The 17,166-nt window shown below is 50.3% G+C and overlaps 1 protein-coding gene across 1 annotated transcript in view; it reads left to right on the top strand.

Moving 5' to 3' along the window:
- LOC146180074 (facilitated trehalose transporter Tret1-like) overlaps positions 1-17,166 on the top strand; it is a 61,192-nt gene that overhangs the window by 18,471 nt on the left and 25,555 nt on the right. Inside the window, exon 2 of the mRNA XM_084580320.1 lies at positions 15,519-15,777. Coding sequence (XP_084436446.1) covers positions 15,519-15,777 — 259 coding nt within the window. The remainder of the gene's footprint in view (positions 1-15,518; positions 15,778-17,166) is intronic.

Consider the following 17,166-nt stretch of genomic DNA (forward strand, 5'->3'; position numbering starts at 1 on the left):
CACGAGCTGCCATGGGAAAGTCGCAGTAAGTCTCCGCGGTACTTTTGGGGAACGACTAATTGGTCCCGCTCCACTCCGCGCTTATCCTTAAATAAGCGATACAGCACTCCCTTTCTCATCTCAAAAGAAATATTCTTTGCTGTCTTAGTGGCGCGGTGGCGCTCCCTTATCTCCTGTATCTTGGGATCATTGGCTTGCTCCATAGCTAAGTCCTCTCGAGTTCCACTTAAAAGTCTCGTGAGATTACTAGACACTGGCGGCAAGAGGTTATTCTCAAGAACGTCCTCATTCCGCGTGTCATTAAGCTCACTTTCAAGTTGACTTATCTGAGATGCCTCGCTCTCAAAGTTTTCTGACCTGCTATCTTCCGCATCTACCACTGTTTTAACTGCCGTTTCCTCCGCTGTGGATTCTTCTGGAATGAGCACTGTAGCTAGTTCTCGCGCCTTTGAACGTGTTAAGGCTTGCACAACTCTGTCTCCGAAAAGGATGCCCCTCTTTCGCAGTAGCGTGTCCGATTTGTTGGAAAACAAATACGGATAGCATTTAGGAAGCTTTCCTGAAACGGCAGCCTCGGTTGTTAACTTGCCGAAAGGGCCCTCGATGACCACGTTCGCGATGGGCAAGCACACACTCTGTTCCTCCACTACCTAGCGGATCCACGCACACTGTCCTGTATAGTCGGAAGGCGACACATACGCCGGATGGACAACATCCATTGTTGCGGCCGAATCGCGCAGTACCTTGCAAGGCTTCCCGTTGACTACTAGGTCATGCAGGTAGAGTTCCAAAAGCTGCATATTTTCATCGCAGTCACTGACATACGAGAAAGCAATCTTTTCTTTCCGGCAGTTGACGGCAATGTGACCCTGCTCATTACACCTAAAGCATGTGAGCGGCTTCCTAGCCTCAAGCTTATTCTTAGTGTTCTGCGCGTTGGTCACTTCCCCACTTTTCTCACTGCCGTCCTTTCTAGGGAGTTTGCCTGAAGAAGCCTTCCTTTCTTCGTTTGCAAATCTAGCAAAGTGCCTTTTCTGACGGTTATTCACACTCAACTTGGGATTGCGGGGCCTATCCACTGCTGGGCTGCTGAATTGTCGGCGCGAAGCATACTCCTCAATGAGTTCGGCAGCTTCAGTTGCCGACTTAATGTCGCCTCGGTCCTGTAACCAATTTCTTTCATTTTCTGGGAGGCAGTTATAAAACTGCTCCAAAAGAATTCGCTCGACTACAGCGTCCCTATCACTGTAGGAATCAGTGCTCTTTAGCCACTCGCCCAAATTGACTCTTAAATTATACAGGAATTCAGGGTAACTCTCGTCTCTGGACTTAGTAGCGTTCCGAAAACGTTGTCTGAACGCCTCGGCGCTAAGCCTATACTTTCTCAGAAGGCAAGTTTTGACCTTCTCGTAGTTGTCTGCGTCCTCCTTGCTCAGCCGCGCGACAACCTCCGCTGCCTCGCAGGGCAGAACCGTCAATAATCTCTGAGACCAAGTGTCTCGCTGGAAGGACAGTTTTTCGCAGGTTCGCTCAAGGTTAGCCAGATACAGACCGATATCCCCTCATATCACATATGGCTGCATGTACTTTGACATCTTGAAATCTGCCTCCTTGTTGAGAAGAGGTACCGCTAGCTGGGGACAATTGCCCGACCTCTTGCTCAACTCTAGTTCTAATTTCCGGAGCTCAATTTCTAGCTCCAGCTTTTTTGCTTCTCTTTCAATTTCACGCTTCTTTTCCTCTTTTTCCCTCTCAAGTTCACGCGCCTTTTCCTCTTTTTCCCGCTCTTTCTGCTGTCTGAGCTGTTCCTTTTTTTTGACCGATGAGGTTCCATGCTTCACAGAGCTCCTCATCATCGGTTCCCAGATCAGTGATTGCCTTTATAATCAAGGGTTTTCGTGCCAAACCACTTGTATCAATTCCCAATTCCTCACACAATAGCAACAGTTCCGGTTTCTGCAGCTTTTGTAGGTCCATGATCGCTCCGAGTGTCGGCTACTTCCAAAACAACAGTGCAAACTACCAAACCTAAAGGCGTTTCAACACTTTTTACCAGTTCTAAAATCTAACCCTGTTCTAGAACCTGGTCCACATCAGAAGAAAAGCCAAGCACTCACCCACACATGCGATCGATGTTCCGAGCTGCCCTCTTGTTGGCCGATTGTTGCGCCTGCTTGTTGCTTGAGATGCCACCTCCGATCACAAGATGTGGCTTGTAGATTCTGATCCACCTCGAATCACCAGATGTTGTAGCTTGTAGATCCAGATCCCAACGCTGGTCACCAGTTGTCGTGACGCTGGGGCTACGTCGACCCGGCCTTCGCTTGGTAGCGTGCAGAGACTCGGGGTTGATGAAGGATTGATTCTTCGAAGTTGGTAAAATATGTACAAGCAGGTTTAATGGCACTTTGAGAAATCTTATTTACATGAATATTTACATGAAGAAGAAGGGTATGACAGCAAAATGGCAAGCGTTAAAAGTTCATAGCGAGAAGCATCTGGATGAGCCGTTTACCCAGGGCTCAGAGCGACATTTCGTGCTCTGCAACGTCCTTAAAACCCCCTATGTCCAGCCCCTCTCTGAAGATGCTGACCAACCAAATCCAGGGCACGCCCCTCAGATATCGGCATCCAATCGAACACATCACTGCACAGATGGTCTGAAGCACTGACTGGCCCGGCATTGTTTCGTTGGGCCTGGTCACTTGTTGGCGGGAAAAGCTTGGGAACGGCGAGGAGGTACATTTATATTCTTCAGCCAAGAATCGATAGGCTGGTTCCGGCAAGTGGATTTACTTCTCAGAAACCCAAGTGCACGTGCGCGCTGCTTACTGCTCCCAGCATTGTCCCTTTCCGGCAATTGCAAATCTTTCCTGCATTCCCGGGAAATCCTCTAATGGCCGTAATCACCTTGCTCCTTTCTTGTCCTGTACGTCAGCGGACGTGTCACTCTGTCGCCTCCTTTGGACAATAGGCATTTCTTACTTGACCATAGCGCTTCTCGACGGGAAGGATGAACAATTGAACGAAAGCACTTCCGGCTATTTCCCGCAGGGGGACATTTCTTTGTGTTTTTCTAGACGTTCTCTTGACAGGGTCAATTTGGCATTTGCAGGGTGTCCACAAAGCAAAACAGGCTTACACAAAAGGATTCCTGGAAACAGGCTCACTTAGCGCCCTTGTACCAACAGCACATATCCACAGCACTTATCCATGCCCACAGGCGAACAATAGAGCGCGCAAGTGCGGATGATGCACGGTCGTAACAGCATGTTGAATGGCTCCGGACCCCGTCTATCTTCGTCAATGTTATATGGACAACTCTGGCTAAGTACTTTCTCCCTCTCGAATTTTACGCTGACAGTGAGACTTATTGGCGAAGTAAGCTCACAGAATTAAGAGAAAAAGCAACACGATTTGGTGGATTGAACATCTCGATGTTTGGACTCGACACAGGTCAAGCAACCTACGGGCGCAACCGATTAGCGCGGGAAGTCGGGAAAAGTATCTGGCTATGAGCCCAGCTCCTCTTTGTTCTCGTAGGAGTGGACGCAGGTGGTGCGCAGACAGGAGGGCGTCGCGAGCCGCAGGGTGCGTTACTATAGCTGAATGACAGGTAGTGAATCTCCGACGAGAGGGACAGACAGCACTGTGCACACCTAAAGCCCCTCAATAATTTGAAAGTAGCGACACTCTCCTCCACTCCGGCGTTTTCCTCCTCGAATATCCTCGCCCGCCGGCTGCGTGCGCTGCACACGGCACGCTTTTTTGGGCAGCGCTCTCTCGCCGTCCGGGCAGTTGGCTGGCCCATGCGCGCGCTCTTAAGTTCGCGCTTTTTCCACACTCTGTTATTGAATAAAATCACGAGTAAGATACGCGACACGTTTGACTACCACGAGCCACATAAGTTAGCGTCTCGTACGCGCAATGAAAGGGTCAATAAAGAGCGCTTGCGGCACGAACAAAACCACTTGCTGAAGTTGCTGCATACATCTCACAATCCTTTTGACTTTTCCATACCGTCTGTCTCAACACGGCATAGTATATGAAGCTTAATATTTACAATATATTTGAAGACTCCAGAATATTTTCAGCATAGCAATTGTTAGTTAAATTTAGATTCACCTCGAACTAATTTTCGCGGAAGTACAGTTTATGAAGTTGCTCACGAGTGGAGTTTTAGTAGTGGGATGTTTGCTGGGAACAAGCTGGGATATTTGCTTTGATGGCCGTCCAAAAAATTTTCATTAACGTTCAGGAGCTTGGCACCGTGCAGTGCACATGCAACGGCTTAATCGATTTTGTAGTTGAGAATTTGCACGGCGACTTTAAAACGAATATGAACTTTTTCTATTAAGCATGAAACGCCTTTTGGTCCCGCTGTCGGCGAAATTGAGGTGGTGTCGAGCCGAAATCGAGAGCCAAAGATCCAAGCACCGATTTCCCGTCATCCAAGGAAAGCGTCCGCACCCCAAAGCCCTCTCGACCACCGAAATTTGGATTCGACTTCACTGAATTCGCCATACCCAAATTATAGGTTAGACATCGATTTTGGCCACATTCGGATGAGGTGAAATTCAGAGAGTTCCTGGGGCTGCATTTTGTGAGAGGTCCCGAAATTTGGACGTAACTACTGAATTCGCCATATTCAAGTTAGGTTAGACACCAATTTTCGCCAGATACGGACAAGGTCAAATTTTAAGGGTTTAAAGAGAAATGTTTGATGTGCTGATATATAGTTTTGCGGACACGTTCTGTGGACGAGTTCTCTATACGCTTTCCTGCGACATAAGCCTATTAATGCTTAATAATCTCCCTCATTGCACGCGCTATCGTTAAAAAGCGATAACTAGGTTCAGAAACTAAAGTGGGTATTGTATGCGAATGTATGCGCATTGTATGCATCAGCCGTCGCTATTATAGCACGTTGAGCGGAACCATGAAGTGAAAACATAACACGCATAACGACGCAAAATGATCAGTGAATTAAGTGAGATTGGCAGATTAGTGATGCGCTTGCATGCAGTATCAGTATACACAGTCGCTTGAACCCCGCAGAGATGGGCAGTCTTCGTCGGCGTAAAGCTCTTGCGGCCGATATTGTGCAGCCACGTTTTTCTTCTGTGTCTTTCTTAACGCTCGGAATCGCGAAAAGAACAAAGCCTTTTTCACTCTGGCACTGAAATGCGCAGCAACTGGGCGTAGTGCTGCACTAAAGGAGCGCGAATAACGCGAAGTGCAAGCCCGCAACGTCAGGGAGCTCGGTCGTAGCAGCGGCGGCTGCCCAAAAAATGTCGCCGACGAAAAATAAAAACACAAAAAGAGCGAACTTATCGCGCGCTTTTCTCGAAGACCGCCCGCGGAGCCAATCACCGTTCGATGGGAGAGGTGAGAGAGGAGAATCGGTGAGGGTGCGCGCCGCGGCGGCATAGTTCAAAGAAAGTCGCTACTTTCAAATTATCAAGGGACTTTATGCACACCAGCTTGAGCGCGCCATCTCGACATGAGGCGACCATTCACGCCAACTGTTGATGGAATGCGGCGGCGAGCGCCTAACAAAAGCGCTGCAATCGTGGCGACAGGCGAGCCGTGGCAGGACCACTGACCGCTCTTTTATTTTTAAATTGTTTTTGGTACCAACGTTACTCATTGTCTCTAACGGTTCGACGGCCAGGTGAACTGCCAGGTGTACCATGGAATCTAGGAAGGACGTGACCCTAGTAGTTTTGATTTTCCTTTTTTTCGTGGAGAGAGGATTTTAGTCCTATTAAGGTTGAAGTGGGAGTTCTACGTCGTAACGAATCAACAATGTGGACGTCTGTGGTGATTGGACGGTGTGGAAATGAGGGCTGGACCTCAGAGGGTTAAAATCGAGCCCGAGGGCCCAGTCCGGTGTTCTGGGCTAGGTTTAGATGCTCTGCATCTTCGGCTATGCCGAGGTAGGAATATTTCCGTGTTAGTCAGTTCCACCTTGCAACTCTGCTGTAAATGTTGTGAATGTTTGCTGTGCATATAAATATCCAGTTATTCTTCTCTCAAGCTCCAGCCTTCAAGTCTTCTCAACTTATCGTCTCCGACGGGGCGCTTCGGATTCAAGGAACCCTCGCTGCAAATCGTGTACCGTCTCTGACGGCGCGCCCCTCGTGCACAAGGTAAAAAGAAGGAACGATGGAACATTACTGGCGCAGTCTGACAGAATTGTCTCTACTTGCCAAGTAGGAGACAAGGAAGGCAGCGGAAGTATGAGTGAAGACTACAGTAGGTCAAGGCATCGACTACCTGGATGGACCAGGTGCAGGCAGCAAGAGGCAGCAGCGAAGCAAACCAAGAGAGGTAGGAGCAAGGACCAGAAGAACGTCGAAACGCGGGACTGCAGCCGGTTAGTAAGCGCAGCGCGTCGGTCAGCGGTGGGTCTACGCAAGTAGGCAGCGACGCCCCCAAGGCCCGAGGTGAGCGGCAGCGCATCGCAGGCTTCTCTAAGGTGGCGGCGGACATCGAAACTGGAGAGCGATCGAAGGGGATAGTAAAACATCACAGGTTCTTGTTTCTTTTTTAAATCTTCCTCACCTCTCCAAGGTGCTCCTCGATTTGGCGGGCGACGTGTAGTTCTCACGCAAACACACTGAGACGAGGGCCGACGAACTTGCAGTAACAAAACGAAAATTAACTTTATACGACACAAACACAAGATACAGAAAACTTATTCACACGAGACAGAGAGGCGACACACTTCACAAAAGGGACTGAGCGAAAAACTACCTGCAAAACGAGCGCTACGCTGTCTTCTCCGAGCGAGAATCGAATCAGAACCGGAACCCTCGGTGACTGCGCGGCGCGCTCTTAAATAGCCAGCGCAGAACCTTCTAGACGCGGAGGAGGAACGGAAAACAGCTTAGCGCTGACAAAGCTATGCCTTTCCCCCTTGGCCTTCTGGAGAGGCCTCATATTTTCTCGAACATGGTCAGCACGCGCGGTCCTCCCGCGCGAAGCGAGGAGGAGGGCCGGGACCGTGCGGGGGAATGCACGCTAGACTCCGCGCATGGCGACGAGGGCGAGGAGTTGCAGCGCGGTGGCCGAGATAACGTAATCGGTCGCGTCGCTTTCTCGTAGCTTGGAGAACGTTCTATCGCCGTTTTCTGCGGCGCGCGCGCCGAAACATTAAAGGCAGGGCCACCACGGCCTTACACGCCCCAACATAAAAGGATTGCTGGGCTTTTTTGCCCAGCCAAACCGAACAATAACAAAAGGCCGCGACTTTCCTTCCGCTATAACACAGTCTACATGCACAGTTCCTTTTCACCGTCGCTTCGTGGCATGCATGACGTTCAAAGCTGGTCACAGTCCCTGGAGCACAAAGTTCACAAGCACGAAGTTCAAAAGCACTTCTCTCGCGCGCGGTCACCGCACAGCATGCAAAACATTCAGGGCAAGTCCCAGATCCTGGAGCTCCGCACACATCACATGCGGTCAAGTCCGGCAAGTGTTCTTTATGCGCTTCGCTTGTCACTCCATGCTCGCGGGCGCACACACTTTCATGCACAGGCGAGCAGGACCGCTCACGCCCGCCGGCGCAACGCTGCTCAGGCTCAAGTGGAGAATTTGTTTCGTCTCGACACTCTTTAGAGCTAGGGAGGGGCGCGGCATCATGCGGCTCGTGTAGGTCTGCAACAACGCAGCATGCTAAACACTCGCCTTCGAATGGTAGACTCGTCGCTTTACTGAGCGTCTCGAGTTCACGAGTGCTAGCGGCGGCCAATTCCGCGACTGCTGCGGTGCTGACTTGATGTTCGCGGCAGCTGCTGGGACTTCTGCCCTACAAACAGCATCTGTTGCGGTCAATGCATGATCGCTGATCTCGCCGATAGCATGACTCGCGACCGCTGTCACTGAATCAACTGTGGCGCCCTGTTCTTGATAAGCGGTCACGCTCGGTGCCGCTGTTTCACCCGCATTTCCTACATTAAACGCGTCAGGATCAGTTTGTAAACACACGGCAGCTTTACGCTCTTCGAAAACCTCCTCTACAGCGAGTTTCCGTCCGGTCTCCTGTTGCCGCGCGCCTTCCGGTGCACCTGACGGGACGCTGACGCCCTCGGTAATTTGATCGCACGCGGGCACTTCTATTGGGAAGACTACTGCCGATGTTTTGGCGTTGTTTACTTCGCTGGCCGGCGACGCACCACGCACGCCGACAGCATCGCTCGCTCCGGCGAAGGTTGTCTCCGCCAGCGTAGTGCTCGCGGCAGTGTCGGCCGGCAAGGCCGCTTCGTCACCTGACACGCTCCCTACAAGAACTGTTCGGGGCCGCTCTTTCGAAGGGTTCTTTTTAGTTTCTTCTACTTTACTTGCTTCAATTTGGAATCCACGAGGCATTCGTCTTCTTTCCAATAATTGGACCTCTGCTCGTACCTTTCGAGCTTCTGCCTCCGCTATCACTTTTTGAGTTTCCAGTTCTTGCTTTCTCAGTTCTGCTTCCATCTTTCTCAATTCTATCTCCATCTTTCTAACTTCTAATTCCGTCTCTGCTTTCGCCTCTGTCTCTCGACGCTTCAATAGGTTCTTACTATTCGTCTTTGTTACGCAATTCTTCCGTCTCAGTGTGCATATGGGGACTTTAACGGACACACTGGTCCATCCGGAAAACATTGCCTTTCTGGAGTTCATGCTTACTAATCCAACTAACTACACGTCGACACGGCGCACCTCCCGCTCCTAATGCCTGAGCCACGCACACCAACGGACGCAAGAAATCCCGCTCACCTGAGCAACGGTTCCGCCTTTCTCGCCGCGTCACTCCTCGCTGTGGGGCACTTCCGATCGTCGCTGCCACTGACCGTCACTGCTGGGGGCCCCTGGGTCCTTGCACGCGTCGATGAAGTTCCTACCCCGAACGCCCGGGAGATCTCAGCACCTCAGCAACGGTTGCTCCCTCCTTGCCGCGCCGCTCCTCTCTAGTGGGCACTCCTATTCGCCGCTTCCTCTGACGGTCTCCTCTTGGGGTCCCTAGGTCCTTGCATGCGGCGAAGCTCTTCCACCTGGAACGGCCGGCAGGCTTCGGTGAGCGCCGATAACGTTGCGACTGCTCGAGTAACGGGCTGGGCTTGCGGAATGCTGCAGTTGCCGAATCGTACTGTCGGCTGCGCCAGTAAAACGTCACAGGTTCTTGTTTCTTCTTTAAATCTTCCTCACCTCTCCAAGGTGCTCCTCGATTCGGCGGGCGACGTGTAGTTCACACGCAAACACACTGAGGCGAAGGCCGACAAACTTGCAGCAGCAAAACGAAAATTAACTTTATACGACACAAACACAAGATACAGAAAACTTATTCACACGAGACAGAGAGGCGACACACTTCACAAAAGAGACTGAGCGAAAAACTAACTGCAAAACGAGTGCATCGCTCTTTTTACGACTTCTCAGTCGGGGCCTGTCTGCTATGCTCTTTTCTCCGAGCGAGAATCGAATCAGAACCAGAACCCTCGGTGACTGCGCGGCGCGCTCTTAAATAGCCAGCGCAGAACCCTCTAGACGCGGAGGAGGAACGGAAAACAGCTTAGCGCTGCCAAAGCTATGCCTTTGCCCCTTGGCCTTCTGGAGAGGCCTCGAAGTTTCTCGAACATGGTCAGCACGCGCGGCCCTCCCGCGCGAAGCGAGGAGGAGGGCCGGGACCGTGCGGGGGAATGCACGCTTGACTCCGCGCATGGCGACGAGTGCGAGGAGGCGCAGCGCGGTGGCCGAGATGACGTAATCGGTCGCGGCGCTTTCTGGTAGCTTGGAGAACGTTCCATCGCCGTTTTCTGCGGCGCTCGCGCCGAAACATTAAAGAAAGGGCCACCGCGGCCTTACAAGGATCAACACATCAAACCGTGAGAACACTGTACCGTGAGTTTCCCTGGTCCCATTGTTTTGGTCTCTCTGCGTTCGAGTCGGTTGGGCAGCTTTAAGGGTGCGTGGGTCCGCATGGATAATTTCTGAGTTGATACCTCGGTAGAGGAAAACAAGCAGAAATGGATAAAAGATTAATTTTGGAAACGGAACAGGCGCGGTTAAAGGAGCTGCAGGCAGAATTTCGGAGGCTAAAGGGAGGAAATGCGCTCATTTTTGGGGGCAGTATGCTCGATTTGGACCGTGCGATTGAAATTGCAAAATCGGAGCGCTATGAAGCTGATCGAAAGGTTGCTATGGCAACACGGTGGATGTGGGAAGTGGGCGCATAAATGTCCGAAATAGAGCCAGCAGTTACGCCACCGGACGTGGAAAACAGTTACTCAGGCAGGCCTCCCAAGGACCACAAAAACAGCAGTGAAGTAACGGCGGACAACCAGTCGGTCAGCAGTAGCATCTTTTTGCCATGGGAAGCTACAGAAACGACAGGAAGCGAGGCTAAGCTTCCGGCAGGGCTGAAAAACAGAGCAGTTTTACCGCCGCACTGGGGGGGGGGGGGGCAGCAATGAAAACGAGCAGCCCAGCTCTTGTGGCACGAGTGTAATCGAGACAGTCGATTTTAAAGTGTCTGATGACGGACTGGACAGCCCTCAATTACCGACTTTCTCTCTGTGTGAGGATGTCATTGCGGTCATAAGGAAAAATCGCACAGCACACGACGCCTCTTCGTTTCGCCTCCATCAAAACCCGACCTCGGCGGCTGCGTTTCGATGGTGGCGAAACGAAGAGGCGTCGTGTGCTGTGCGATGTCAGCGCACGTTAAAGATCCTCAGGTGGTCGAAATTACTTCGTAGCCCTCCACTACGGCTCCTCTTTCTCTCTTTCCACTTTCATTCCCACCTTCCACCCTTCCCTTACGGCGCGGTTCGGGTGTCCACAGAGCAAATGTGACAGTTACTGCGCCTTTCCCTTCCTGTGAACCAATTTAACTTAACTTTCGGCAAAAAACAGCCAGGTTCCTATAAAACATATTCTGCGGTGCCGCAAAAACAACCTCAGGCAAGCTCCGATGGGGCGGTTCGAAAAGCGAGAACTTATCACGGATAAGCGACGCGACCTCGTGGAGCTAGCGAGAGGTGGCAGGTGCAACGGCGCACAATACCTAGCAAATTGCATGAAGTGCTCTATACTACCGTGCTCAGCAGGAGCTCCCGTTTCGAGGCTGCGATTGGAGGCGGGTCAGTAGGACATAATGTAGAGGGCCGTGCAAGTTGCAAACGCACCCAACAAAAACCTGACCACGTCGCCCGATGACAAAGCATTGTCGCTACACAATATTGAGTCAGGCAACAGGAAGGCCGCTCCTGCAGTCTCGATGTTCGATGTAGCCACGTAGCCGACAAACGCCTGTCAGGCGGGGCACGGCATTCAGAATGTTTGTGATGAAAGAAATGGGGCGATATGTTCCCAGCGAGGTAAAGGGTCAGTGGACTGGTGGATAGCTCAGATATTGCAGGCACGCTAAAGGTACCATGGTATCTATTGCTCAGTATTCGAGACCAAGCGTCGCACGGGTGTGGTTTCGTGCAAAGGTGGTGAACAGGGCAAGGCACAAGATGCATTGTCGCGGTGTAACGTGCAGAGCGTGCCCTCGGGAGCATCCCAAGATGAGGGTTTAGGCTGTAACGATAGCCAGGAGGTATTCGACCCAGGGGGATACAAGCGGTTGATTTTTCACTCAGTTGCGACTGCGGTCCAAGACAGTCGCACGCCGGATCGAGTGCACAAAGCGGCAGGGGGTGCGACCGGGGAGACTCAGGTTGGCGTGCACGGACGAAACACTGGCGCTAATGAGTGCTGAAGCCTTGCTAGTGTTCGTGTATGCGTGGGTGTTCGGGTAATCAGGGTGTGCGCGAACCCGAGAACTGATGCCTGCGCATGAACTTGAACTTTGTATGAGGCGGAACTTGTGCCCGCAAATTGTGTTCCTGCGAAGTGATCACTCTTGACTTTTACTTTCTGTTTTGCTTTTTATGCCTTTGTGCATGGTGCTTTTTTGTTGTTGTTGCTGTTTTGCCCCCGCAATATCTGGATTGTTCGTCCGGATGCAGTGTTGCGCTCGCGTTCGGGCAGTAGTGCATGCATCTGAAGGGGCGCTAGGCTTCATCAGTCCATTGAATGAATTAATTCTAAACGGCTTCATTGGCCCCATGTAGAATCTTAGAAGGGGAGTGTAAGGGATCGACAGGCACAATAGATTAGCGCGGGAAGTCGAGGAAAATATGTGGCTGTGAAACCAGCTCCTCTTTGTTCTCGTAGCAGGAGTGGACGCAGGTGGCGCGCAGACAGGAGGGCGTCGCTAGGCGCGGGGTGCGTTACTATAGCTGAATGTCAGGCAATTAGTCTTCCAAGAGGGAGACATAGACAGACAGCATTGTTCACACCAGCTTGAGCTCGCCGTCTCGACTCCGCAGTCGCAGGTGAGATGACCATTCACGCTAGCACCTGATGGAATGCGGCGGCAAGCGCCTAACTAAAGCGCTGCACTCGTGACGACAGACGAGCCGTGCCAGGACCGATGATCGCTCTTTTTTTTAAATATTGCAACGAAGACGAAGCGGGCAGTGGCGCGGGGCGGAGCGTTCACGCCAGGCCCGCTGGCCATTAAAGCATATTTCATCGTCATGTCATCACGTCGTTCTGTTTCTGTTGTGTCGCCGTGTTCCATCGCTTGTCATGCCACCACGTAACATTTGGTTGGAGGTGCGATTCATCCCCATCCTCGCCTTGCACCGTCGAAGCCAACCGTAAGCCGGGTCCATCTCCCGAAAGCCCGTGGAGATCGCCGCCCAGATCTCTAGCGAAGACAGCAGCCCCGCCCAAGCCGTTCGGCGTGTCCATGAGCCTTCACCTTCGGCAAACGGTGAAGATTGAACTTGATGCTCCGGTTCTAGAATTCTGCCCATATTCGCATTCATTGTGGTGCCCAGCGTTTCATGTCCTGATTCTGTGTCTGTGTTCATCGTCACGTCATGCATTGGATTTCTAGCAACCGATCGGGGCGATCGTCGGCCCCGGGTAATGGTACGAAGATGACGAAGCGGGCAGTGGCGCGGGGTGGAGCACTCGCGCCAGGAACGCTGGCCATTAAAGCATATTTCATCGTCATGTCATCACGTCGTTTCGTTTCTGTTGAGTCGCCGTGTTCCATCGCTTGTCATGCCACCACGTAACAATATATATAATAACAATAATTAGTTCACAGGAAAGAAAAGGCGCTGTATCTGTCACATTTGTTTTTAGGGGTACCTGAGCCGCGCCGTAAGGAAAGGAAGGAAAGTGAGAGTTTAAAGTGGAAAGAGAGAAAGAGGAGCAGTAGTGGGGGGCGGGGGGCTACGGAGTAATTTCGACCACCTGGGGATCTTTAACGTGCGCTGACATCGCACAGCACACGGACGCCTCTTCGTTTCGCCTCCATCGAAACGGAGCCGCAGCGGTGTTTTTGGCAGCTACGTTACTCATTGACTCTAACATTGCAACGGCCAGGTGAACGACCAGGTGTACTGTGGAAGGTAGGAAGAACGTGACCCTATTAGTTTTGATTTTCCTTTTTTTTGTGGATAGAGGGTTTTAGTCCGGTTAATGTTGAAGTCATGTGGACGTCTGTGGTGATTGGACGTTGCTTAAATGAGGACCTCAGGGGGTTATAACCGAGTCCGTGGGCCCAGTCCGGCGTCCTGGGCTAGGTTTAGATACCCTGCAGCTTCGGCTACGCAGAGGTGGGAATATTTCCTTGTTAGCCAGTTCCACCTTGCAACTCTGCTGTAAATGTTGTGAATGTTTGCTGTGTATATAAATATCCAGTTATTCTTCTCTCATGCTCCTGCCTTCAAGTCGTCTCAACCTACCGTCTCTGGTGCCAGAGCAAAAAGAACCAACAGCGGAACTTCACGCACAGTTTGCATGTCATTTATTTGTGCGACAGTTAGCCGTTTTATTTTGTTTAGGGATGCTAAGGGCCTCTTTTTACATGCTTTTATTCAGTTGAGATTTACTAGAGGTTTGCGTGAATTTGTCGTTACAGCGCACAGTATTCAAGGGAATATTACGGGGTACTTGAAAGAAGTTGTTCAATACAGTCACTTTTTTATACATTATTTTTATCGCATTATCTTAGTAATGTGACATGGAAGGAACGCAGCAGGTATATATGTGACTCAATCTTCCCTTCACAATTGTTTAGGACCGTGTACAGTGCAAGCCATGGCCAAGATGTCCTTAAAAGAGCTAAAAAATGGACATTACTTATGCAGTCAAAACTTTCTTTTTTTGTCTACATAGCGGGTTGTCAAGAGAAAGGGATATTTGTCCCATGGGAGTCCACTGTTTGTTATGTAAAAAGGATGAAGCCATAGAGCATGTTTTCTTGGACTGCTGGGAAGCGGTTTTCTTCTGGGACGTTCTCCAAAGAACTTTTTAAAGGATTTTCCGCTTGACCCGCACGGAATAAGGTATCTCCAGATTGAAAATGAGGACGGTATTCCATATGATCTTTTAATAGCGCTGGGCCTGCGCAGTATTGGGGAAGCAGGATGGCAGTGCGTCATGCATCGCTTCATGCACGGGCAGTTAGAAAATACTTTAAGGAAAGGGCTGCAAGAGATTGTGAACTTATGAAAACTTGTGGAACCTGCATATGACTGGCTCCCACACATTGAAATTTTTTAATCATTAAAATAATTTTAAACCTGGTACGTAAATCAAATATGGCTGGCGGCTCCTTTTAAATATTGTATATTGTGGGTGCAATATAAAAAAAAGTGGTGTATCGGTAGCATGCTGGTCTCGCAATCAGAAGGCCAAGAGGTTGAATCCTGGTATGTTTGGAATTTCTTTTATTCATTGTTTATGTTCATGTTACAACGGACATTGACAACAACAAAAGTGACGCCAGCTTTTCAGCGACACGGTGCCGTTACGCTGTCGATTAAAAAAAAAAGGCCGCAGGTTGTTGAAGGCGGGGTTACAGGGATTACCGCTCACAGCTTTCGTTCGTGTTATTAGGCTTAAGCAATGCATAAATCCCACTAACGTTTTCAATGGAAGAACGTATGTGTTTGGTAACATGCGCTCAAAATGGCTCACAGGAAAGAGGTAGGATGCGTCACCTGATGTAGCCACATTCCATTTTCTCCTTCTGAGACTAGAGGTGCTCAGAACGTAAAATTTAAAGTCGTTTGGTGACCAGCTGACAAAGAAGCGCCGTCTCGTAGCAAATTGTAGATCGAAGGAAAGTCTCTCTGTTCTGAGAGGCGAGAGGACCAAAACTCTGTAGTCTCTTTTTACTGTTATCATTAACTCACATTGAGGAACGGAGTTGACATTGTTTTAAAACTGAAATCCAAACACGGTGTCGTGACCAGGTGAAGGAATAATATAATGGTTATTGACTTGTCAATGAGAAAGGAACTGGCCAATTTCTAAATTACTAGCAAATTCTTGGTAGTTATTCTTGGTGTACCCCAGTAGCAGACTTTTGCGAATAGCTGACTTCAGGCTTAGAAGTCTGTCCAGCTTGCTGGCCATACAGGCAATAGCGAAATGACGTGCGACTAACACGTGTCTGTGTCCAGGTTCAACCGCATGCTGTCACCGGGAGCCGTGCTAGGCAGCGTGTGTGGAGGTGTCCTGTGCCAGTGGCTGGGCCGGAGCCAAGGACTTCTTGGCTGCTCCGTAAGCTTCCTCGTGAGCTGGGTCGGCCTCCACTCGGCTGGCAGCTTGCTAGGCCTATACGCCGGCCACTTCGCCGTGGGCTTCTCCGTTGGCTTGGTTTCCCTTTGCGCACCCGTCTACGTGGTCGAGGTGGCCGCTGCGGAAAGTAGGGGACTTCTAGTACGTGTACACCGTAGCGCTTATTAAGGGGAACGGCGATGTCCCATTGATAGTTTCCAGCAGGTCTTATTAGGACAATGCTCGAGCGTCAGGAGGACAAAGTTGAAGTCCGTTTGGTCCCACGTATTGAAGATAAGCCTGCAGAGTGGGTGAGAGAAATAACTCGAATAATTGGCATTATAGAAGGAATCAATATGAAATGGGCATGGACCGGACATGTAGTGCTAATAGAGGATAAGTGATGGTCGCATAAGGTAACAAATTGCATTCCAAGGGAAGGAAAGCGTAGCAGGGGGCGGCAGGAAGTGGGTGGTTGAGGTTAAGGAGGTTGTAGCGGTCAAACAGATGCAGTTAGTACAGAATCGGGTCACTTGGAGGCGTATGGAGACGCCTTCGCCCTGCAGGCACTGTCAGCTGATGATGATGACTGATGATAAGGAAGTCGGCAGGAAAAAAAATGTGGAAGAATGCTGAGGAAGATTGCTCCAAACGGGAACGTCAGCACTTAGTGTTGCGTTAAACTAAGCAGCGTTATTAAGGCTGTTTTCTGCAGAAAATCTGTCGTCGGCATTGCCGACGTTGCGGGCGAAAAATCTAGAGCATGGATCTCATAGACTAGCTGGCAGATGACGTGCTCTGGTCAACGCGTTGTGTGACATCATTAGGTCACACTACATGACCGAGTTCATACGAGCTGTCAGTTCCCGTAGCTCCTCTGACATGAGAGGAGGAGACGAGAAGCGAATCCTCCAGGACCGTTTGATTTTGAGCCAAGGGTGGTAGCTCTATTTCTGTAGGCACGCCCGTAGGACTTGGGTAAAATTGGGGCCTTTTATCTATGTCGAGATGGATCCTTCACATATCCGTAGTTTTCAACAGTATGTTAATGAATATGTATACGGTACTAGAGGTGCACGTTTCAAAACCGTTTAAGATCAGTGCGGCATCGGCATTAGGGGTATTCATAAGCATTCCTTGTGGAACAAAGATGAGACACGAAACAAGAGAATAGGCTTCCGGTTTGTGACATCGCACTATGACGACCCCACGGAAGTTAGGTACCACGTGACTCCCCTTCGACGTCGGCATTACCCCCTTTTGACCATTTCGGGTTCGGGCTTACTTAATATAATTATTAACAAATTACTCTACATGCACCTAATTTCTCCTCAGCGAGATTGTTTCATCTTTTAGCTCGTGCAGCTATTGTTTTCTTATCACTCGTTTCCTTCGAACGTAATGCTGCCCCCAAAGCACTGGTGATACGGCATACCCGACGTCTGATTGACCTAATTGGCTCTAAATAAATAATTACTTTCCATGCACCAAACGTTTTCCCCAGCGAGATATTTTATTATGCTCTATCTAGTGCAACCATTCGTTTTCTTA

The sequence above is a fragment of the Amblyomma maculatum genome, chromosome 9 (assembly GCF_055883805.1).
Source record: "Amblyomma maculatum isolate TAMU_Amacu chromosome 9, ASM5588380v1, whole genome shotgun sequence".
In the NCBI taxonomy this organism is placed as follows: Eukaryota; Metazoa; Arthropoda; class Arachnida; order Ixodida; family Ixodidae; genus Amblyomma; species Amblyomma maculatum.